The sequence below is a fragment of the Scleropages formosus genome, chromosome 14 (assembly GCF_900964775.1).
Source record: "Scleropages formosus chromosome 14, fSclFor1.1, whole genome shotgun sequence".
In the NCBI taxonomy this organism is placed as follows: domain Eukaryota; kingdom Metazoa; phylum Chordata; class Actinopteri; order Osteoglossiformes; family Osteoglossidae; genus Scleropages; species Scleropages formosus.
Window position 1 is genome coordinate 4177732 of NC_041819.1, and position 26338 is coordinate 4204069.

Consider the following 26338-nt stretch of genomic DNA (forward strand, 5'->3'; position numbering starts at 1 on the left):
AAAACTTATTTATGTGTTTTTCATCCTAAAAAAAGCTATTAGACTGAAATGTAATATTTGTCATTTTGAACAATTAAATAAACCATATAAATGTAATTAATTTAATCCTTATTCAATCTGACTGAATTCAAGATATAAAAAGCATGTAAGACTTGAAAAAATATATATGATGGATCAGTCAATAATTTTAATGTAAAAAAAAAAACAGTGCCATTACTTACAAATTCATTTAAAAACATTTAGTGTAACTTAATATGCCTTTCATATATGAGCAATTTTTGCAGTGAAAAAGTCAAAGCTATGCTTTTCAGTGCTGTAAACAGTATATATTGTATTGTTAAATAGGTCTGCCAACTTTACTTTTTCAGTGAAGGCTCATGGTATGATGGTATACTTTGGCATGCTGCCTTGTCTTAGAGGATGAAATTAATTGAAAAAAGTGTTTTCATTGTGCGATGGATTGCGGAGAATCACATATTGATTTTAATGAAAATGCCAATGAATAGCAGTCATGACTTTCTAAGAACAAGCATGTTCTGGAAAGGGAAAAAAACGAAAATGCATGCAGTCAACACTTTACTTACATTTTATATGCTTGCATCAAAAATTCATACATTTACTGGAAATGCAGTGCACTTTATACATCTTAACTACAAAGATGCTGTAGATATACAGTAACTTCTTTGTTCCCAAGTGTCTGTTTATGTGTTTGTAGGAGCACAATGACAATTGGCTGCATTATTAGGAAGTCACATTCTTTGTCATGCATTAGATAAAGTCAACACTGGGACAATGCCCAGACAACTGTGTCAACGGAAGAACAATGTTATTGTCTTGTCTTCTGTCTGCTTTCTGTCAGTTAAAACTTCCTCTTCTGTGTCGAAATCAATGCACTTTCTGTGGCTAATTCCAGCAGCAGCTGGATGCCAATATTACTGTCAACAAAGTCGTGAGAGGTGAAGAACTAAAGTAGAAGTCCAAGATTGTATAGATTGATTTTAATTATCAGAAAGTGCTGTGCAGCAGACACCACAAAAGGTGAAGTTGGGGACTGTGTTTGATTATTGCTCCTTCACCATTCAGCAAAGATTGTCAGAGCTAAACCGATGTCAAGTTTAAAGTCAAGACTATTTCACACAGGAAAAAAAAAAAAAAAAAATCAACATCTCTGCAAATACATAACGACTTTTTTTCTGTATGCTCTGACATGATGAGATGAGACCACACATGCTACACCTGCTAAACTTGCCATTAGTAGTAAGTTGAATTAACTGTGCAAAGATTAAATAAAGGAAAAAATACGACATAAATGGCTGAAACATTTTTGACACATTTGTAAATGTACAAATGTAAATACAGAAAAATTCAGAAAAATGGAAATGTGGACATAAAAGACATTTTTTGAAGAAGGATTCCTTTAAGTTTTGATTACTGGATGACAAGAAAAATCAGTCTAATGGATTTTATTGTAGCATATTATCCCCTTCAATTCATGGCATTCTTCTACTGTCAAGGGAATAGAGCGGTTATGACATTATTCACCGTTATATCAGCAAGCTATTGTTCCCGGATATCTCAGTTGGGAAGGCAGAGACGGAACCATGAATATTTTTAAATTGTTTTGTGCGGCAGTGATTCAGACAGGCTAAGAATTTGTTTTTCCAGATAAGGGTTGGTCGTCATTCAGAGCATCTGGTTCCTGCTAATTTATCGGGCTGAGCTCACAAGTGCAAATTAGAGGCTGCCAAAATAAACTCGGGGAGAAATCTCACCGTGTGCCAACGCCTCACACGTTCAATCCTTCAAAAAGCACTTGGGGAACAGATACCCCACTGAGGCATTGCCCAAATATAGCAAATGCACCATATTCTGCCATCATCACTTAAACTTGCCACACACAAACCACCAGCCATTGCTGTGATGTGTTCCCACAAAATATTCTGCACATAGGCATGGGTAGATTGAAAGCCAGTCTGGACGCAGAGAATAAACAAAGACAGATGGGGAACTTTACTATGTACAGCTGCAAATGAGTTTTATTTTGAGTATTTCACATTTTTTTCTATTGAATATCATTTCATTTAACATACCATGATTTGCAGGACACATTACTGTTGCTTATGGTGCTACTGCTGAAGAATAAGCCTGCTATTTTTCTTGATTTTTTTTTTTTTTTCTGCTTTGCTGACCCTACTTTTCTTCCAAAATATGACCATCAACAGTATTTAATTCACACCGTTTTGGATCAATAGCGCTTAAGTTGATATCAGAAAATAGGATGCCATGGCACAGATAAAAATGGAACAACATTTCTTAATCCAAATTGCTTGACATATTTGTCCTTTCATTCTACAAAATAAACACATTTTCCCCTTCTTCCTTTCAGAGTGCACACACAAACTGTTTAAAAGTATTGATTTTAACTGTTGAGTAGCAGCAAGAAAGGATTAACCTAACCCTGATTCTTCTACTTGATATATATCTTTTTCTTTCTGCTTACAGACTCTTTTTTTTTGCAAAAAACAAAACAAATTTATGTAAACCACACACACAATTTCAGAACCGCTTGTCCCGTACGGGGTCATGGGGAACCGGAGCCCACCCGGCAACACAGCGCGCAAGGCCAGAGGGGGAGGGGACACACCCAGGACGGGACGCCAGACCATCGCAAGGTACCCCAAGCGGGACTTGAACCCCAGACCCACCGGACAGCAGGACTGTGGCCCAACCCACTGCGCCACTGCACCCCCTTAGATCTTATGTAAACCACTTACTCACTAAGTTTTGCTAACAGCTCATACTAGTTAAGGTTGTGGGAGTCTGGAACCCGGGGGGGCGCAGTGACTCAGCAGCTTGGCTGGGTCCTGCTGTCTGGTGGGTCTGGGGTTCAAGTGCTGCTTGGGGTGCCTTGTGGCGGACAGGTGTCCCATCCTGGGTGTGTCCCCTCCCCTTCCAGCCTTGCACCTTGTGTTGCTGGGTTAAGCTCCGGCTCGTCGCAACCCTGCTTGGGACAAGCAGTTTCAGACTCTTTGTGTGTGTGTGTGTTAGTGAGTCCAGAACCTACCACAGAATCACTGGGTGAAAGGCTGCGGGTCACACTCTGTACAGGACACTAGGGTAGCTGCACTCATTATCCCCACTCACACACTACAAGCAATTTGGTGTTGCCAGTTTACCTGAATTGTGTGTCTGAGCACTGCGGAAGGAAACCTGTGCAGACATAGGGAAAATATGACACAATAACTCCACTCAGACTGAGCTGTATTTGAACCTACACCTGAACAGACCAGGCACTGTGGGGGAGCTGTGCTATGTGCTGCACCAAATTACACATTTTTATACCTATGTTGTAGAAGTGTTGATAACATTTATTAATTTAGCAATGTAAAACACCACATGCTCATACCACCAGCAATTAGAATTTCACATTTCATCTGAACTGCATGTGTTTGGACTGTGAGAGGAAGCTGGAACCCCTGTTTAATATCCACAGGAACACAGGGAGGTTGGTGTAAGGCACCAGTACAACCTGCTGAGCCACTCAACTATGACAGCTGTTCAGATGAAATGGTGAATGTGTTGTTTAGGTATTGCATAAAGTTCCTATTTTAGATTCATAGCAAGTAAACTGAATTATTGTACACTTTAATTGCAATTGATTATAGAATTTTCTGTTCCATTCGAGGAAATACAAATAAGATTGGACACTAGGTAAAGTTCATCCATTGGGAATGCTTGTGTTTTACACACAGACACACACTGTCTGAAACTGCTTGTCCCAAGGGGGGGTCATGGCAAGCCAGAGCCTAACCCGGCAACACAGGGCACAAGGCTGGAGGGGGAGGGGACACACCCAAGATGGGACACCAGTCCATCACAAGGCACCCCAAGCAGCACTCGAACCCCAGACCCACCAGAGAGCAGGCCCTGGCCAAACCCACCACGCCACCATGTCCCCCTGCTTGTATTTTAGCCTTCAGGTAATTTCACCTTCTATCTTTCATACCTTTTATTCATTGATGTGCCAGAATAGGGGATATACACAGAAAGACGTGTGTGTGTGTGTGTGTGTGTGTGTGTGTGGGGGGGGCATGATTTTTTTTCCATCAAAATGGAACAAAAGCAAAAGAAATTAATGAAGAGTAAAATTTTTCTCCATTTTTTTTTTTTTTTTTAACTTGGACTTTTGTAACACAAGACCTGACATGAAAACCTACTTATGTTCATACTCTGTTTACTTTCAAGTGATTTGAATACAGATCATGTTTGATCTTACACGAGCTCAACCTGTTTGACATTTCTCTTGCTGAATTAAGGAGCCACTTGATATTTCAGATTGATTTTCACTACCGATATTTATTAAGTACAAGAAAAAAGCTTAGTCAATGTCATTCATGAAAGGAAAGGTATTCTGGGGGTTTGTATTCATACCATTGACAAGATGAAGGAAATATTGATGTGGCTTGAATATACTTTTTACATTTCATATAGCAATGCAATAAGCCTCCAGAAACAGCATAGTATTGTCATGAATGCCTTTAAAGCCCATATTATTATTATTATTATTATTATTATTATTATTATTATTATTATTATCCTGCAGAGCATGAAAAGCTTGGAAGGTTTTCTCTGACTAGAGCTTTCAAAAGTGTTTATTCACAAAATCTTTATAATGTTAGTCCTCACATGAAAGGAGGGATTAAATTGTGCTCTTTTACTTAATTGGTAGAGCCTTTTCAAGTCAGTATCCTTTGCACACTCTTGACATTCATTGTGCGATACTCAGAATGTTTTCTTTCTAATGAATTCAGAGGGATATCATGGGAAGGACTTTAAACAAACATAATTACAGGTATCAAAGGTCTCGATTCAGCTGAACATTTGATCGTTTGCAGCTAATTGCTGGAGGTTTCATCAGCACCATCACTGTTTACAAAAATGCATAGCCCTCTGCCTTTATGCTGATCATAATTTTGTAACTTATATATAGTTGTATATCTTATGCAGTTCATGAAATTATGCGACTGATATTTCAGATAAAGAAATAAATAAATAAAAGCAGAATGGTTATAATCACAGTAACACGCTGTTAGTTGCAATGAAAACAGGATATTGTGAAAGGCTGAGTACAAATGATGTATCTGCAATTGCAATGTGTTCTGAGAGATCTAGATCCATGAACGTTCTCCTGTTTTATCAGAGACACACTTCACAGCCGACATGGATTAAGGCTTGTGATGCCAACTGTTGTTTATGTAGTTAAGTTTATGGGTCAGATAACACTAGTGTTAAATTTAGAGAGAAAAGACATCAGGGGATAAACACTTTTTCTGTGCCTGCGCGTGTGTGTGCATGCATGTGCATGTGCATGTGTGGGACAGCTGGTAGCAAAGTGGTTAAAGCTGCTGGCTTTGGACTCAAAGGTCACAGGTTTAAATCTCACCTCTGGCTGTTGCATCCTTGAGCAAGGTAATTACCCAAACCTGTAGCAGGAAAATTACCAGGCTGTATTAATGGGTAAATAGTTGTGCAATTATAATCTTAACATTATAAGTCACTTTGGCGAAAAACTATACGAGTTAATGTAGTAGCAGCTAAATTAATATGATTTGTATATTGTGATATATATATATCACATATATCACACACACATTTTCAGAACCGCTTGTCCCACATGGGGTCACGGGGAACCAGAGCCTACCCGGTAACACACGGCGTAAGGCCAGAGAGGGAGGGGACACACCCAGGACGGGACGCCAGTCCGCCGCAAGGCACCCCAAGCGGGACTCGAACCCCAGACCGACCGGAGAGCAGGACTGTGGTCCAACCCACTGCGCCATCACACCCCCTTCCATATATATATATCAATGTAGTGATATATATATCATTATGGCTATATAGAAAAATATATATAGCCTGCAGCAGGCTTGACTGGGTCCTGCTCTCTGGCGGGTCTGGGGTTCAAGTCCTGCTTGGGGTGCCTTGTGATGGACTGGTGTCCTGTCCTGGATGTGTCCCCTCCGCCTCCAGCCTTGTGCCCTGTGTTGCTGGGTTAGGACAAGAGGTTTCAGACAGTGTGTGTCTGTGTGTGTGTATAAAAATATATACAGGCCAGGGTGTGGGCTATTTTATTTGAATTGTGTATCCCTTGATGCCATCTCTTTTTCCTCCTTGCCTGTCAGATGCTAAAAACAGTCACTCTCCAGGCCTGGCCTTGCCACTAGCTCTTTCATGCATGGAGTAATTGCTTAATTTCTTGGCGTTGAGAAGTACTCCATTCAGATCCAGGGGAGGCTCAGACAGCGACGATAGGTCAGCCGCAGTTAGAAGAGATTAGCTGGGACCACGTGTCTCCGGATGCACCGGATTCCCCTCCGTGGGACCCCCCGGGTGAATAATGAGAAGCATTGCCATTTAGACCTTGGCAGCCGCGTGGCAACCACAGCCCCCACACTGGCCTCTTTTTATTCTGCAGCCTTGGAATATGCACCCGACCCACGACTGGAGGAGCACAGCCGCTCCTACCAGGCCCCCTCCAGGAGGCGTGGGATTTTATGAGAGATTATTTAAGTGTCACATGCCCGGCAGGCAGACTGCTTCGCTGAAATCTCGGCAGCCCTCTCCGCCTGGACTCCGGAGGGCCAGGCCCGACTGTTGGGAGTAGCATAGGACTCAGGCTTTTAGGCAGTCTAAATATTTTAATGGCACTTGGAATTGGATGACAGGAAGTATCTAGATACAGTTTAAGGGAGGACGTTCAATTATTTTAACTGTTTTGTCACGCTGTACTGTATTCTTACAGGAACTGTTGTCTTGAATGCTGCAGGTATTCTTTGGAAGTATCTACAGTAATTCTTTCTGAGGTAATTATAGAAGGAATTCCTAATTGGAAGGATAATGTAAGATATTAAAAGGAAAAGAATCAAAGAACAGTATTATGCCAAGTTTTCCTGTGTTTGTTCCTAACTGGTCTGTTTTATCAGGGACAGTTTTTTTCTTTTTTTTTTTTTAACCTTGCTAAAAAATTACTTGTTCAGGCAAAATTAAGATAAATTAGTTGAATGCAAAGGATTAGAATGAATACCAAACATTTTCATTGAAAAAATAAATTAATTGAATTTCATATGTACAGTATGGGCATTTTAAGTTATCATATACCTCTCATTTTAACTATATGCAGTTTCATTGGCAAAGTACCACAATCTATCCACTGCTTTTCGTGTTGTTTATTCTAATGGAGTGATAATATATGCTCTCACTAACAACTTCATGTCATTGTCATTTATGATATTAGCTTCTTTGAAAAACTTATGAGCTGAATTTTGTCTGGTTGCTTGTATGATACCTTTGGTAGGATAATGCACTTATGAAGAAAGGCAATAAGTCACTCAGTGCTAGGAAAACATGTAAAATAATTGTAATGCATTTCTGTTTTTTTGTGTAATTTCAAGACTTTAGAGTGCACTCATTTTAAACATTTGCAGTTTCTCATTAATGCTACTACTATGGCTAATACTACAGATTTTTTTAGTTTGTGTCATTAATATCTACCAAAAAAGTTTGCTGGAAAGTTAGAAAATATATAGTTCTGATATATTTTAATCAATGGGGGGTGCAGTGGTGCAGTGGGTTAAACCAGGTACTGCTCCCCGGTGGGTCTGGGGTTCAAGTCCCATTTGGGGTGCCTTGCGACAGACTGGCGTCCCGTTCTGGGTGTGTTCCCTCCCCCTCCAGCCTTACGCCCTGTGTTGCTGGGTAGGCTCCGATTCCCCGTGACCCCGTATGGGACAAGCGGTTCAGAAAGTGTGTGTGTGTATTTCCATCAAGATATAATACAAAATGTCATTGATCTCTGCATTCAAAGTGCACTAACTAGTATAATCAGCTGTTACAAAATCTCATTGTGTAGTTGCCATGTCTCATATACTGTACCCCAAGACTGTTCAATGCCTATCTCCTACCACAGAAGAATAAGGTGCATGGCTAAGTAGGGGATGGGGGGTCCATCTATGACAGTGTTATTACTGGTGTGTTCAACTTAAGGGAAAAAAAAAAAAATCTTTGTTGAAATTTTACAGGAATAAAATTTTGCAATGCAAGTATTCTGTGTTATTCATATATCTGTATCTGTAAGTGACAGAATGATTTTTATGTGGTTATTGTATGTAATACTGTTATATCATATAGTTAAATGTTTAATTTTCTTTGAATGTAGACATTCAAGATTTAATACGTCACTTGTTGTGATTTTCACGTGTGAACCAGTTCACAGTAATAGTTGTGCCCATTGGCCAAAAAAGACTGAACATCCCTGCTATATGCAATGCTTTTTTACTATTTATTTATTTATTTATTTATGTATTTATTTATTTTTTTATTTATTTGTTCCCTGAACAATTAGAAGACATGGTGTAGGCAGACTAAAAGCTGATTTTACTTGTGTCAGCACATAAAACAGTTTTAGCCGTAGCAAATGCAGTTATTTTAAAAATATTCTAAATCGCCCAATGCACTGCTGACAAGGCTGTCCTTAGATATGTCAGGAAGATGCCTCTGTGTGATGAAAGGAAGAATGACATCAATGCAAAGACTGACTTATCTCACAAACAGCCTCTCTTCAGAAAAGGTCTTCATAAATGCATGCTTCCTTCAAAGACTGCTAAAAAGTCTTCGGCATTGAGAAGGGATGCCGAACAGTACAAGAAAAAAAAAAGAAAAAACCTGGACGTATTTTTGAGCAAGTAAAGAGCCCTCGAAGGTCTTTGCTAACAAACATTTTTGAAGTCTAATACAGACATAAAAGAGAAAGTCCAAATGAAAATGTCAGTGTGATAAAAGACAATTGGGGTTCTGGATGAGAATAGTTTACAAAGTCAGTGTATTTGGAAAAAAATAATAATTTCAATTCAGTTCTAATACCAAGTTTTGATTATCCAGTATTACACACAGCAGGGTTCAGTGAACTTCATAGGAGTTTTTGTTAATGCATTTATTTAATATTAAGATGATCTTAGTATACAATGCATTCGTGTATTTGGAGGATGGCTGTACTGATTCAAGAAAAAAAAATTACGGATCACGTTACAACTTTCACAAACTATTTATACATGATTAAGCATACCTTTTTCAGACAATATTAAGTAGATTCATTCATTAATTTGTTCCTTCATCCATTCATTCGTTCGTTCATTTACATTAACTGTCGCCAAAAGCATTTTTTTTTGGGTACTCAGTGTCATAAAAATGATGCCCTGTGTAGTGTAACCTACTTGTAGAGGCCAACCAATTTGTTGTTTATATGCTGAAGAGTAAATGAGATGTTACTCAATTGAAGAAGACTGGACTCGTTATCACCCTTTAAAAGGGAAATCATTTTCTACAAACCTTTCAGCATATTTTGAATTCTGTTAAAATTGGACCTCTCATTAGTTAAAAAGTAAGAAAGCAGAACCATTCTCATATTGTGATTTCTTGTGCACCTTTTTCTCAGTTGATTCTGAAGTAGTTTTAAATTACTGTTTGTGCTTTCCATTGTAAGGACCTGGTATTGAGCAATTTTTTTGCACTAGTTAAGATTATCAGATTTTTCGTCGGATAAGAATGTTTACTCAGAAAGCTGTACGCTCAACTCGCAGTCATCATGCCAGGACTCCTGCATTGGTGCAAAGAGCAAGTGCTGCAGCTACTTTTCTGTTTGCCAAAGTCAATACACAACTTTTTCACAGAGCAGTCTGACATTGTCTGACATTTAAAACAAGTGTTTCAATTAAAACTAACAATTACCTTTGAATTTAAGTTAAACATATAAACTGCACCTGCCCCCCTGCACCAGGCACAATTTACAAGAAAGTTATTTTATTTGTATTTCTGTAAGACATATGGTCAGTTTTACAAAATTAAAAAGGAAAAATTAACCCATTAATTTTTGGATAGAAACCTGATTTTAACTGGCATGGAGCCTGAACAAGATTAGGATGATATACTATGTATATAATCCTAATATTTCATTTATTTATTTGTGACTGCAGGGGGGGCGCGGTGGTGCAGTGGGTTGGACCGGGTCCTCCTCTCGGGTGGGTCTGGGGTTCGAGTCCCGCTTGGGGTGCCTTGCGGCTGACTGGCGTCCCGTCCTGGGTGTGTTCCTTCCCCTTCTGGCCTTACACCCTGTGGTACCGGGTAGGCTCCGGCTCTGGTTCCCCGTGATCCAGTATGGGAGAAGCGATTCAGATGGTGTGTGTGTGTGTGTGTGTGTGTGTGTGTATTTCTGACTGCAGTATTTTCAAGAAAGTCCAAAATACAGCTGATGTTGCTGTGTACGAGTACAGTATATGCATTTTCTTTTTTTTTTTTTTTTTAAATAACATTACCTGTAGTACTTGTAAACTTATAAATATAATATTTGGAAAATTCTGTTTCCTGTTGTAGTAAGCATACTTTTTGGGGGTCCAGACAAACCCCCTAGGACAAAACCCCCTCTTTTGAAACAGAAAGGCGGACAAAACAATCTCTGTTAAGTGTAAAGTAGGAAAAAACTTGATGTCGGATCTAATCAGAGCCGTCAGTTCCACCATGGAGATCATCAAGAACCATTAAGAAACAATACACGAATATGCTGGGAATGTTCTTAGAGGAATGCATTTTCTTGCAAAGGTTCCACTATTACAGATTTGGAGGTAAAGCAACTACTTTCTGTGACTGAGCACACCCACAAGCACAACCCAGATCCTAACAAGACTGAAGCAGGAAAGGTAAAGAACACCATAAAAACTGTCACTTTGACCAACAGGGTCAGACCTGCACATATTGTTGCAAATTCCATATGTCAACAACTTAAAGTTCATTGTGCTAGTGGTAGACTTGACTCTTCGAAATGTAATGTTAATGTCTACAGAAACACTCAATGATGTTTTTAATACACACACACACATTTTTAGAACCGCTCCTCCCATTCGGGGTGACGGGGAACCGGAGCCAACCCGGTAACACAGGGCGTAAGGGGGACACACCCAGGATGGGACACCAGTCCGTCGCAAGGCACCCCAAGTGGGACTCGAACCGCAGACCCACTGAAGAGCAGGACCCGGGCCAACCCACTGCGCCAGCGCACCCACATGTTTTTAATATTGCTTTTTTATATTTTTCAAATATATGATATAATGTTATTTTCATTATGCTTTTTTATGAGTGTATAAATAATTTTATGTTGTGAAACACACACACACATCTTCAGAACCGCTTGTCCCATACGGGGTCACGGGGAACCGGAGCCAACCCGGTAACATAGGGTGTAAGGCCAGAGGGGGAGAGGACACACCCAGGATGGGACGCCAGTCCGTCGCAAGGCACCCCAAGCGGGACTCGAACCCCAGACCCACTGGAGAGCAGGACTGCGGTCCAACCCACTGCGCCACCGCACCCTCCTTGATGTGAAACAGTGAGCTGTAAATTTCTAATGCAATATTAATGCATGCTACAATACAATACTTACAATGCCTTCCTTACTGCAGTCTCATTATGCAACGAATGTAGTATTGTACAATTCAGAGAAGTGTTCATAAACTACAAATAATCAGAAGAAAAAAAAATTAATTATTTGTCCTAAGGGGGTGTTGTCACAGGCGGATTTTTTCCTCGGGGGGCTTTGTCCTACACTTTGCTTTTTCATAAATGAATTCCTTTCATGTCGCACTAGTTATCTGCTGTTATCAAGTCCATCCTGTCCATTTTGTGGCTAGTAATATGAGATTTTTTCTATAGTAATTATAATTGTTCAGTACATATATTAATTCGTAGCTTCATTATGTTAAGAACCAGGGCCAGACAATAGCCAAACAACTAACTTCAGTGAGGCCACTGAAGAGCAAGATCTCAGGTAGCTACCAAGCCAGCTATATCACAATAAGATTTCTATATGTTTTAGGTTTACAGCACCCTCAGAGTTCAAACCAAATAGCATAACCTTTCACAGAATAAAGGAAAATACGTTCACATTTTTAAAAATTGTTATTTGGGTGTTTGGTGAAGTGAATCCAAGTGGAACTTATGGTACTTTAAAAATTAATTTTAATAATGAAGTGCTCAATAACAAAGCTTCAGCCACAGTAGGATTTGAATAATTTCCTTTCTTGGCAGTCAGATAAAGCTGCCCATGACCCTTCTCCTTTCAGGTGTCGAGTTAGAGAATTAATTAAGGTTGGAATAAGTTGAAGGTAATCATCTGGATTAGTTTGTAATAAGACTGCAAGATTTTGGATAGATTATACATGAAGTTTGTGAAGGGGGGGGGGAGCAAAAAACCTTTCAACAAAAAATGCCAGGATAAAAATCCCCACTATTGTTTCACTTATGCTGCAAAAATTAAAGACTGAGTTTTGCAAGGTAAATGTGGCTGACACAAAAAAGTAGCAGAACTTCTTGACTAGCTATTAGTAGCTACATCTCCACACTGTGACATCCATGGACCAGACTGAAATTATGTAATGTAAAACATCCTCAAAGGTCAAGAGGACAGTGCACCCTATTTTAGTTCAGTGGTTTTACATATTAGGACATAACTTGTTATCATATGGTCGACAAAAACTCTAAACTTAACAGCTATTAAATATAACATCATACAAAAAAAAAAAAAAATACACATACAACAGATTTAACTTTTGCTTTACATAGAAATCAACATAACGAAGGCACATATCAAAATGCAAGTTCAGGTTCACCGCAGGGGAGAAATCCAGAGCTTTCGGGTGCATTAAAAATTTGTATTGTACAATTATCTAAAAGGTTAACGTAGTGTCATATGCAGAATAAATGCTATATTCTGGTATAGGATCTGAACCACTGTGATTCTCCATTGCACAAGTGATTATTGATAGTGAGTGATAGTGATAACTGCCTAGATGCTGTTATAGAACAAGTTGATTAAAAGAATTTCAATGACCTTTTTCCCCCAACATGACCAAATGTAGTATATACATATTAATTGAAACCTGTGAAACTAATGACAACCCTTACCGTGTGTCAGTTTCTCCCAGTGCTATTAATTCATGTACTTTTCTCTTTCCTGATACTTCAGAACGTGTCTGTTTCCTCCCCATTTGCAGTACATGTCTACCTGCTGTCTGTTTGCTGCAGTTTGTAGTTAGTTCAAAAAATAAGTCCAGTGCCTGATTTCAGAATATAATGAGGTGCTCAGTTCCCCGATTGAGCTAATTATTTGTTCTCTGTGCAAGGACTCAGTGCAAGGCTTCACTAAAGTTTGGAATGGAGAGTGAACTTATTCCCATCAAGAGCAATTTAACGCTTCACTACACCTTGTGTGACACATTGCCTTTTTAACAAGCTGAGTTGTGCTCGCCTATAGCATGTCACAAAATATATGTGCGCAAAAAGCTTATGTTAAATTTATAACAACCATGTGCTTTATGCAAAACAAATAAAGGTCACTTGTGGCAGAATGCCTGAAGGATGTGGAGTAAATAATGTAAATTTAAATGTGCAAGTTTTCTGCACTATTTTCATAGATATTGTGATACAGTACTGAGTAAATATAATAATTTCTATAAAATTAAAAAATACCTAAATACATATATTTTCTTTTTCTCAGAAATTGCAGTTTCTTTACCTTGAAAGGTAAATGTAAAATAGTGCCTTTTCACATGCACATACTGATTTATATAAGATGAGATAATTATCAGTCCTCACTCTTCTACTTGCTCTGTTTATTAGAAAATTACAAACAGGACAGTCTATAATGCACAATGCAGCACCTGTGTTATCTGCTTGGTCCAGGTTGTCCTGTCTTCAGCTGAGTGGCCCGAAAGCTAATTAACCCAACAAACGTGTTCAGTATTTAGTTCTTAAATTGAGTTTTTTTTTTTTTTTTTTTTTTCCACTGCAGTTCATACAATTAAAGTTTAAAATCCAATAAGGTTGGAATTGCTGGCAGTTATCAGAACTAAAACCACTGTGTTCGTTAAATCTGCTGAATATTTAAGCATTTTATAATTTACAGTAAATTAAATCATGGGTCTACCACAGCAAACAGTATGCATATCCTGGCTGTAATTAAATCAGTTGCATATTCCTGCCTCTAGGTATTCATGAATAAATTCATGCCTGACAGGTATAGCGTATACCGCAATTGCCACTTTGCTTAATGAGAAAGGAAAACACCACCACAATGTCACTTGGTTGGCTGTTGGGCGACTGTGCACTGTCAGAACAGTGTGGATGGAATGTGGCATGGAGTCAGCGATGGCCTCAAACAGTTGTAAAGCAATCCGACACTCTTCTTCCACAAGAAAGTTGTTGAAAACCGGACCACCACCAAAAACTGATTTTAAAGGGCAAAAGTATCCACAGAAAAACAGAGAAAGTTCCATCTGAATATTTCATTTGCCAAATATTTGGTCCATTTGACCATTGATGACTGATGCTAGAGATCCACACTTAACATTAACATTGCTTTGCTCTCTATCTTATTTCTTCCAAAAGATTGTACTCTCTTAAAGATCCTGAAGGTTTTGGAAATAAATCAAAACAAGTGTATTTCATTCACTAGCAAAATAAACGTTTCTTTGTAATGGAGGGTTGCATTATGCACATATTATCATATGACGTGAAACTATTCTTCCTGTTAGTGAAGAAAGTCAATAAATGGTGATTCTTGTAATCACGTACTGAGGGGCAGATTAAGATCATAACATAACCTTAATGTAACAATGCAAATGCACATTATTTTCTTCAATTTTTTATATTTAAAAAATATAATATATATATATATGGGAGAGCATGTGCTGTGACTTGCACAACTTCTGGTATTTCTAACTCAGATGTCTATATTAATTCATACAATCTCCAACAGTGATGTAATTAATTCTGAAGGATACATTTCTTTCAAAGTCACAATGGCAGCTTTTGAAATGAGTTACGGTTAATGTAATCTAAATTTCACTGTTGTAAACTCAAAAAGGATACATGCAACATGCAACTACAAAAATGAAAACGCAAATTGTTTGTCATGGTGAGAATCCCCTGTTGTGTAACAGACGTGAAAGCCCTCCTAGTGGAATGCATTATCTTTGCTTTAAAATAAATAAGCCAAATGTTCTCATTCGTGAAGTTCAGCTCATTTTATTTATACACATGAACAGATGCACCGTGGAACCTTTTGTGAGAGTTCCACTGAATTTTCCTGAATTAAATTGTGAAATGAACTTTTAAACAAATTGAAACTTTAAGCCTGGAAGTTACAAATATTTCAGGAAGGAATGAAATGCATTCTGCTTGGCTGTTCAATGCATCCGAAGGATCCACTACACACAGACTTGTGTGTGTGTGTGTGTGTGTGTGTGTGTGTGTGTGTGTGTGTGTGTGTGTGTGTGTGTTTGTGAGTGATACCCCAAAACCAGTTGTGCAAATTGTTTTCAGTTGTTCCAGGTTACTCTAAGGGATGTGAGTGCTTAAAGTAGTTAAATTTGTGCTTAAAAAGAATGAGCTTTTCTGGGAAGTCTTGGAGTATGCAGATCAATTTGGAGTTTTAGGAAAGGAAGCCAATTTTTTATTATAATGTTCCACTGTTGAAGCAGTATTGGTTTCTACTGAGGTCAGCCAGCATTTTTCTGATAGAAAAGGCTGATGTCACAGTTGTTTCTTGCGCAGCAATGCCTTGCCAACATGTCTCTGACTTTCTCTTGCGGCAAATCTTGCTGGCATTCATTGCCAGACAGCAGTTCATTATTTTGAGCATATATTGCACCAGGGATTAATGACAGATAATCTAGCACAGAGCTGGAGTCATTGGATGGTGTTAATTAAATAACCCCATCTAATCTAGCATTATCTTGTAGAGCTACAGAATACCTCCATCTGCCTGTTTTCATTAATCACACATCCAGACAGGACCGCAGTGATACACATAGTGGATGCACTGCAAAAAAAAAAAAAAAAAAGCATTTACATATATTTTATACAGCAACAGTTAATGTGGGAAATGGAAAGTACAAAACTGCATGTTCTCCATATGTTTGCTTTGGAATTCTCTGCGTGCTTACCCCCCAACAATCCAAAAAAACATGTGTTTCTGGTAAAGTGTGACAAAATTGTTTGTAGCGTGAGTGAATGAGTTTGTATTTTTGCCTTTGCTCTGTGATCCAGTGATCAGGATGTACCCTGCCTTCAGGGTAAGCGACAGATTTCTGAAGCCTAAAGATAATGGATGCAGGAGTGGATATCCCAGTACTGATAATCTTTTACTTTTAATACAATGTTTCTGTGAGGCCAGAGAGTGATATGGGTCTCTACTCTACACTCTGTCTTTTCTGCAGGCTGAAGTCAAGCAACAATAAATTAAAACCTGACTCAGTCACTGGTGGTCTAAGTCAAAATGATGCTATTTTTCATAATTTCCACTGTGTGTGCATGTATCTTAATAAAACACAAGGCTGATTACACATTCCTGAATGAGTCATAAAACAGTAATAAAAAGTTAATGCTGATTTTCAATATGGCATACTGCATTATAATTCAAATTTACTCCATTATTAAATGCAAGCTGATTACTTGTCCAATGAAGTCGTTACCATTTTTATAAGCACAGTTCCACAGGGAGACATGGCAACGAATGTCAAGAATGTTAAGATGCACAAAGAAAAAAAATGTACATTGTATAAAATCAATACTTTTTTAATCACATCATGAGCCAGAAGAAAGCGATGGGACAGACAGCTGCTGAAAGAAAAAAAGAAAAAACAGGAAAAATTTTTAAAAGTACTTTATTTCTTCTGACAACTTATAAAAGCCTGCAAAAAAAAAAAAAAAAAAAAAAAAAACAGTTTTGGCTAGAAATAAAGATGTATGTTGTTGTAGTCATAAAAATAGTTCATGGTTTTATTGTGAAATCAGAAAGTTTAAATTATGCTATTTATTCATTTATTTTGTCTTTGCTGTGTCACGGGCTTGTTTTCAACAGCCTTTGTCCTTACGTTTAAAATCATTCAGAGGACACATCTGTTACAAAAACTTTTTTTTGGTCCCTGCTGCATATGTCGCTCATAAAACAAAGTTTAAAAAACTGGCATAAGGCTATGTGTTGCATTAGAATAATGGATATTGACGTAATGTGGCCTGGACAAACAAACCATTTGTTCTGCCCCGATAAAAAGCTGTTTCTGTCGGCAACGGGGTGGCAGCTGGAGATTGCAAGCAACGTGGGGCCTCCTGTTTTAAAACAAAAGCTCATTTATCCCTGACAACAACATCTGGACAGCCAAACAGCAACAATGAATAAACAAGCCCAGTAGAAACTTGATCTGTTGTGGATTTTATCCTTAACATAGGTGACCGGGGTATATCCATAGTCAGCAACAGTAATGTGGCATACAATTAATTAGAGCCAAACTTGCTCATTGATAGACTCATTATAATCTGGGATCTCTACACTTATTTTATTCAAGATGCCTGGCTGACTTTTGGATGGTAGCTAACTGTTGTGGTACTACCTGGTTCAATGACAACAATAATTCATCAAAAAAAAAAAAAGAAAAAGAAAAAACTTCAAAGTTTTCAAATTTAAAAAAAAAAATAAAACCTAGTAGGTGTATACTGTCCCCACTAGATACAAACTGCTGTTTAAATTACTACAATGTAATGATTGAGTAAAAACACAGACAGGAAGTTATAATTCTCCTGTGGTTGTTTAGTATATTTAAGGGAACACTATTAAATTGTATACATGAAGCACAGGTGAAACATGAATACTTGGTTAAATTTATTTTCTTTGAAACATTTTTTTCCTAAAGAATAAATACCCTGCATGTGTTGAACATATAAATATGTGCATGCGCTTTATTAAGACTGCAGATGACATATCAGATATGTTCTCCCTGGATTTGTGCTTCATATCCTGTGTATCACTACAGATTGCAGTATACATTTCAGTTAACAATGCTTAGGATATAAACTTTTTTCCTCTTTTTTTAAGGTCATCACCTACCTTTTAAACTGTGATCTCAAATTTGAGAGGTTAGACCGATGGAACATATAAGAGAAGTCGGATTTTCAGGCACTCCCACTTGAAATTGTTCCGAAGAGAAAGCTTCCTTCTGATGATTTTCCTGCAAACTCAGTTAATGGCACCTGATGAGTGGCATCATGATGCCTTGGTGGCAGAATTCTCAGTATGACTGAAGGTTACTCTGGGAGTTTATGCAATAAGCCAGGGAACCAGAGCATCTACAATGGGTTAGGAGGTGAGAGGACACAGGAAAAACATGTAGGGAATATAGAGGTAAATTAGGATTTTGTTCCTCCAAAACAAATTACAGGTAATTTTATCTTTTTTCTTATTAGCTTTCTATTTTAACAGCAGTATATTTGCATTTAAATAAAAAAAAAATAAATAAATAAATAAATTATTGTCAAAATTATGTCCTGTGAGACCATGAATGACAACACATATGCAGCACGCTCTTCTGTAAAGATTTAGATTACTGCAGGAAATAGAAATATTTCTACACGGTTCTTATGGATAAACATAATACTGCGATATTCTTGCCCCAGCAAAATTCTCTATAGGTACTGCTGCCCACCTTTAAGGCTGCCAAGAACACCTTTCTACAATTTTTATAAATATGTAGAACTGTAACTCTAATATAAATTGCACCTGAAAGTTTAGCTGTGAAATACATAGTTAAGAACATTTGAAACTTGAGCTTGAAAGTTTTGTGGTCATCCTCCTATGGACTGGCATCCTATCAAGGATGTGTCTCTCCTAGCCTAGTACCCAGGTATTCTGGAATAGGCTCTGGACCACCATGACCCTGACAAGTATAAGTAGTGAAATGAAAGTAAGTGTTACAAATTGACTGAGGAGGATTTCTGTACTAAAATGCAACATTTAAAAGTAATCCTGTAGTTCTTCAGTCATAATAAATATCCGAAATATTTAAAAAACCTGAAGACATTGCTGAAATGTCTATGGTACAATTTGGCAACATCTATTACCATGACAGAGGCACAGAAGTGGTTTGAAATAAGATACAAAGAGATTTTTTAAACAATGGAAATGATGACAAGGTTGTCATTATATATCTGTCGGCTATTGTTTTGATCAGCTCGTGACTGCAGGGACCTGTCACAAAAAGATGAACAGTGAAGACTGTCCACTCCTTTTTTCATGATATTACTTGTGATGCCTCAATCTGAATAATAATGGTCTTGTTGCCTACAAATTATAACAGCAGAAATAGTGAATATCAAGAAACCATTGAACTCACAAATCTCACTTATTCTAAGGTAAGTTTTCAGTGGCCTAGAGCCCATCTCAGAGCACTAAGCTAGGCAGGGTACACCCTGGACAGGGCATCAATCCATCTCAGGGCAATCACACACTCATTCACACTCACTACCGATAATTCAGAGTCACCAATTCACCTGAAACTTATGACTTCGGACAGTGAGAGAAAACTTGAGCATCTGGAGGAAATCCACATAAACACAGGAAGAACAGGCAAACTCAGCGTAAACTGAGCTGGATTTGAACACCGGTCCAAACATTAAGCCCTGAAGCTGTGAGGCTTTCACACCCACCACTGTGATGCTGCACCTCTGGAACTCACCAAAAATCCATTCAAAATTGACATTATTTGGATAGTCTGTATGGTTGCAATAATTAACAGATTGACATCAGTTAGTGGTCATGATTTCTGAGATTATAACAGGTGGACGCTGTTATAGGGGGAGGCTGGTGGAAGGCTCAAGAAATTGGAATTCGGTCCTTATGAATGCAGAAAGAAGTCATGTAACTTAAAATTGGGGTATTATCTGAAACACCTCATAAAGTCACATTGCTGTAAATCAAATGGGTATATCTTTGTTGATGAGTAATCTGTTTCAATAGATACTTTTAATAATTTTCATTGTCATACCTGCAGTTAATAATGCTTTATTCCATTACCTAGCAACAATCTGATCAGAAAATTCTTCCATTAGATCGATGTACCTCATTTTCCTTCTTCCCTCTTGTGCTGCCTGACTGAGACTGTTTATTTATAGAAAAGGAATCATTTTGACGCAGCCAAAAACATATATGTAATCATTTTAACCAGTAAGCTGTCTTAACTAGCATGTGTTTGCAATACCAATAGATTTAACAAACTGTTCACAAAAATGTGCAGAAGGTCACTATGCTGATTATCCTGATTTGCTGAATGTTTCCAAATTTTCAAGACATCTCATTCATAAGAATGTGCTTAAAAAAGCATTTAAATAGTTGCTCGACATAGAAATATTAACAGATCGCAATATTAGTGCATGCACATTCTACATCAAAGACTACACTCTGTGAGGCATCGATCTCAAACAAATACGGAACACGTTAAGTTACAGGAACTTCTACATATACTTTTTAGGATTGCTGTGAGGACAGCTGTCATTCTCATGTTCTGCTCTGTGTGTATGGCCCCAATGTAAAAGAGAGCTACAAATGTGCCAGTTTTGACTTGCATTGATTTCTCTTTTATCTAAATGGTATTTACATTTATTTAGCAGACGCTTTTATCCAAAGCGACTTACAATGGATACTATGTAGTGTTACCAGCCCACACACCTTATTCACCAACTTGACTTACACTGCTAGATACACTACTTACAATGGGTCACTCATCCATACATCAATAGAACACACACTCTCTGTCACTCACACGCTGTGGGGGAACCTGAACAGCATGCCTTCGGAGTGTGGGAAGGAACAGGAGCACCCAGAGGAAATCCATGCAGACATAAGGAGAATACACAAACTCCAAACAGACTGAGTAAGGATCAAACCCAGATCCTCTCACATCACTCAGGCGCTGTGAGATGGTAGCACTACTTGCTGTGCCACCATGCTACCACACATGACCTATATATCATACATTCATACACACGCCCACTGGTCACTATATTAGATAGATTTAGTCAATAGAAACCGTCCATGCTGACATCATATGCTGTAATTCTTGGAGAATCTTTGGTGACAGATTCATCCATATGAATGGGTGCTCTACAAGAGAACTGGAGACTGTGCAGGCTATCGGAGTAATCATTGACAAATCTGGGGAATCATCCTGAGAATCACATAATTTGTGACATAGCCCATTACCCTGCTTGAAGTAGCATTGGAAGAAAGCTATAGACCTTAGCCATGAAGGGAAACACCACTTAATTTTCATTAGAAGACATGTTGTCATTGAATCTTAATGATGAAATACATCAAAATGTGTGTAATAGATAATTGGGTGTGATGTAATAATAGTGCATTGAATGATGGAAATTAACAAGTCTAATTTTAGTTAAATATAAAAAGTGCAATACAGTCCAAAAAGGCCAAGGTTTACAAGACAGGTGTATGTAGGCTATAATCAATGTAATAGTCATCCTTTAAATCAACATGCTATATATAATTTATCGCCTAAGATTATACGCACAACATTGCAGCAAATAGTTGGTGCTGCGAGACATTGCTTTAGAAACATAGTCTTTAAACTGAAATTCCTACTAATCTATATCATATAAAGATTTTATTGACATAGCAAGATTTTTCTTGTTCATGGAATGACCAGTGAGAAGAGTCATTGTTCTTTTTTTCTATTTTAAACTCACATCACTGTAGAAAAAATACCTAAAAAAAGTAACATTTAGAAAACAAACCTATATATAAAAATTACAGCAAAAATTAATCACTAAGCAGGTACCATTACTACTAGGATCCTTCCTTAAACAAAGACTTGGTGATGGTTCACCTGCTACACCTGAAACTTAAAGGATATATAGGTATAGGTATAAGGGGTGTGGTGGCATGGTTGGTTTGACCAATGACTTGCTGTGTGGTGAGTCTGGAGTTTGAGTCCTGCTTGGGGTGCATAGCAGCTCTGTCTTTCTCCCTGCATTTGCCTCCCCCAACATGCAGAGACCTGCCAACCCACAGCTGTTCCTCTCCTAACTTGCCTTGAAAACCACATGAGTGGTAGCTATGGGTCTGATTTGACTCAGTACCTTGCATACATAGGGATAGGGGCACGAGTAGTCCAAGAGACCTATGTTGCTAACACAACTCTAAAGCATGAAAACTTGGAATTGTTAGCATTATTATTGAAATATGTCAACCTGAACCTGAAACTTGTGGGAGATGAACTAAGGACTTTAAATGCAAAAATTATTGGGGATTTAATCAGTTATGCATTATTATGTCTTTCAGTTTATTAAAAAAAAAGTTTTTCATATTGGCAGAGCATTGTTAGCTTTGTATTAAGTATAAAACTGTTTATTTTTATTTATTCATTTATTTATTTATTTTCAAGTGCATGAGGTTAATTTGCACTTTTTGCTATTAAACATTAAATATTCATACAATGTCTAAAGGCCATTGAGGATATTCAAGAGTGTGGAAATGTTTTACTTTTTTCTGGTCAACAAGGTATTTATTTTGTGTGTGGGAGGCTACTCATACAAAAAAGAACACACTATCAGTGGTCTAACGCTTCAGTGTAATCACAAATAACCAGAAACTGTGTGGAATTTGTGGAACTGTGTGGATTATCCCATGCTGGAACTACTAAAAAGACTGCAGGGAATGAATGAATGAATGTTCATACAAAAAATTCATCCCACTTGTTAGAACTATTTTTTACGATTTTTGTTTAAAAGACTATTTATGTGTTTTGCTTATGCATAGATACGTACATACATGTATACATGCTTCCTACAAGCTTTGTTCTCTGTGTTCCTTTGTCTTTCTGTGGGACAAAGCAATGAGCTCTATGTGCATCCATTGGTGCCTCTTACTTGGTCACTATCAGGACAAGACTTATCCTCATTGATACATTTTCTTTACTCTCTTTTGTTTCAACATAACTGTATTTTTTCATTTCTGGCCACTGTACCACAACAAATCTGACATTCCAGATTTCTACAGTGTCACAGCAGTATATCAGATTCTCGCTATATTTAAACCTGCCATTTTGATGTATGCTTGTTTTTGTTCAATTCTACAAACATACTATACTTCTTTTGAATCTAGTGCAAGTACACACACACACACACACACACACACACACACACACATTGTCTGAACCGCTTGTCCCATCCGGGGTCGCGGGGAGCCGGAGCCGAACCCAGCAACACAGGGCGAAAGGCTGGAGGGTAGTGCAAGTACTACATGCAATTAAGTCATCTTTCGCTGGGATACCTCAGCCAATCTGTGTCAATGACTTGCAATTATACGTGTTCTTTGAGAGCATGATGAGTGAGAATGCTTCAGCTGAGTTGACTCAGTGTCTCCAATATGCAGTTTGGGTCTTCATTTTCTCATAAGTAAATTTAAACTTCTTTTTTTTTTTCTAATGATTATTGTGTCAATATTTAAGTCCATTTAAATCTTAAAATGAAACTAGAAATATAGTGACATCTAGCTATGTTCTGTACCACATGGGCAATCCGTAATTAATAAAGAAAGTCACGGCGACCTCTGCATTCTCCTCTCTCATTGACGGTATTCACAGCTGTCAATGAAGCGGCTACTGCAATATTTCCCACAATTTTTCAATTATTTCATAATCTTACTGTACTTCTATCATCCTGCTCAGTCATGATTACTGTTAGGATGAACTGCACCATACAGGGAGTTGGTTACCAACGCTATAATCTGACATTTCTTATGCCTGTACCAGTCATTACATGAAAATGACGTCTTATCATTTAAGGTAGAACTGCATTTAAATCCGGGTCTCCGGGGCACAAGGTGACATGGTCTTATTAGATGACAAAGAGACGGAGTAATTACATCAGGTCACACCCCCAGTAGATAAGACATGCTGAAGATTTTTCTAAAGAACCCAGAGTAAAACTAAAAGCATAAGGGTCATATGGGTGCCAGTAATGTGGAAGGTGACCCAGGCAACAGGCCCTCACATTTGAATATATGCATTTCTACTGTCTGCACACACAAACACACAGATACACACTTTATGAACACAAAGTATGTGCAATCATGGTATTTTATGTTTCCCAATTTTTCCAGCAATAGTGTGCGTATGGGAGTTTGGTCCTGTGCCAAAATATATACATCCATATTAAACACAACACTCCATGTTTGTGTTTGCAAGCTTCTGGATCGCGTTCCAGACACTTATGCCGATATACACTGTTACATTAATTGTTTATTGATTATGATTACTTAGATGTGTATGATCAGTCAATATCCCAATGTGATGTGTGTATATGGCATAAAAAGTGCCCTTACACATGAAAAAGAAAGGGAAGAGTTTGTACCTCAAATCTGATAGGCACATTTACATGAAGAGAAAGGAAAAGAAACTCAGAGGTCATTTCTTCCGGAAAAGCACAAAATCTAAGGCAAATGCATCAGTGATGTTCTAACCTTTTCGAGCTCTAAAGTTGGCAGAATCTGATAAAATTATAGGCATATATAACTTGGTGATACAAACACGATCTATCAATATCCACCTCCCTTATAGTGTCAGAAAACATGCACAATATTTAAATCATATAATATATTTTTAACATGGGGGTGCGGTGGCGCAGTGGGTTGGACCGCAGTCCTGCTCTCCGGTGGGTCTGGGGTTCAAGTCCCGCTTGGGGTGCCTTGCGGCGGACTGGTGTCCCGTCCTGGGTGTGTCCCCTTCCCCCTCCGGCCTTACACCCTGTGTTGCCGGGTAGGCTCCGGTTCCCCGTGACCCCATAAGGGACAAGCGGTTCTGAAAATGTGTGTGTGTGTGTGTGTGTATTTTTAACATTTTTTTTTTTAATTCTAAATGAAGTGATTCAAGGGGGGTGCGGTGGCGCAGTGGGTTCAACAGAGTCCTGCTCTGCAGTGGGTCTGGGGTTCGAGTCCCGCTTGAGATGCCTTGCGACGGACTGGCGTCTCGTCCTGGGTGTGTCCCTTCCCCCTCCGGCCTTACGCCCTGTGTTGCCGGGTAGGCTCCGGTTCCCCGCGACCCCCTATGGGACAAGCGGTTTCAGAAAATGTGTGTGTGTGTGTGTGTGTGTGTGTGTGAAGTGATTCAGTGTGAAACTGGAATTTTCTCCAGTTTTTGACAACTTTGGCTAGATTTGTTCTATGCTGAGTATGACCTTACACATACATAGGCCACGACTGCATCCTTAACCTACTTTATCTGACTAAATTATATTAATTTTGCCTGTCTGCAGGACTTACCAATCGGTATCTGTGATGCTCACTAAATTAACCATGCTGTAGCCAAGTATGTAATATAATAATAACTCTTAGATTTTCTCGCCCTGTTCCTTTTGAAAGTCAATAAAATGTCACCTTTAATTATGGCCAGCAGACAACTATACATACTTTAACAACAGCGCTGTTGTATTCTCTTGCACAAACTGCAAACAGATGAGATGCTATAGACAGAAACACTATAAAACACATTTTATTTTATATAAAGTGCATAAAAATATTCTATTTTATCTATGAAGAGGGATGTATTTTGCATTGTTCTCATATTTGACTTTCTCTTTTGCATGTACTATATATTTATAACTGTACTGATATAAATGACCATCTCTGTTTTCCTGCTTAGATGGCCCTCTCGGACCAAGAGGACTGGTAGAAGCCACGGAGATGTGCACCCAGGAGTGCTTGGTGCTGGGCCACTCAGACAACTGCTGGATGCCCCCAAGCCTTGGGACGTACCAACAACCCAAGTCCCCCATTTCTGCCTTTGCCAACCAAAAGGACTGGGCCAAAGACAAACTGCTGAACGGGCACACTCTGACGCGGACCTGGAAGAGTGAGGGCAGCCGGGACCAGTTTGAGGATCGGAAGCAATTTGGCAGCGCCGAAGGACATTTCACCCAGGCTGGTCACATGACAGACATTCCACTGGCTAGCTTGAAATCCTACAAACAAGCTATGGGGCCTGACAGTCCGAAGGAGCACCAGTTATAAGTGAACCATCACTGACCAGATGGGTCAGGCTGCACTTTTATTTCATCTGATGCTATTGCTTTGTCATAGTTACAGTATGTACCAAGTAGGCCTCTAGACTTGTACTAATGCAGGATGTAAGCTGTACAAATGTACTTTATGTTGACACTACACATGGTGTTTTGAAAATAACTATACAACACTGGTTTTAGATTATTGTTATTTTGAAAGTCAGGTAACTCATGGTTATTTGTACTTTTTGGTACCAGTGTACCTCATAAAAAATTGAATTTATGAATAAGTTTGGGGGGGGGCACTGAAGATATTATGGCAGAGTAGTATATAAAGATATTGTGATGTGGTTGTTATTGAATGTTTTGGGACAATATTAATCAAAACCAT

General features: G+C 38.4%; 1 protein-coding gene across 1 annotated transcript in view; it reads left to right on the plus strand.

The window, feature by feature from the left end:
- LOC108918283 (protocadherin-9-like) overlaps positions 1-25957 on the plus strand; it is a 131869-nt gene extending 105912 nt beyond the window's left edge. Inside the window, exon 5 of the mRNA XM_029258037.1 lies at positions 25590-25957. Within this exon, the coding sequence (XP_029113870.1) occupies positions 25590-25957 (368 nt within the window). The remainder of the gene's footprint in view (positions 1-25589) is intronic.
- Positions 25958-26338: the final 381 nt, after the last annotated feature.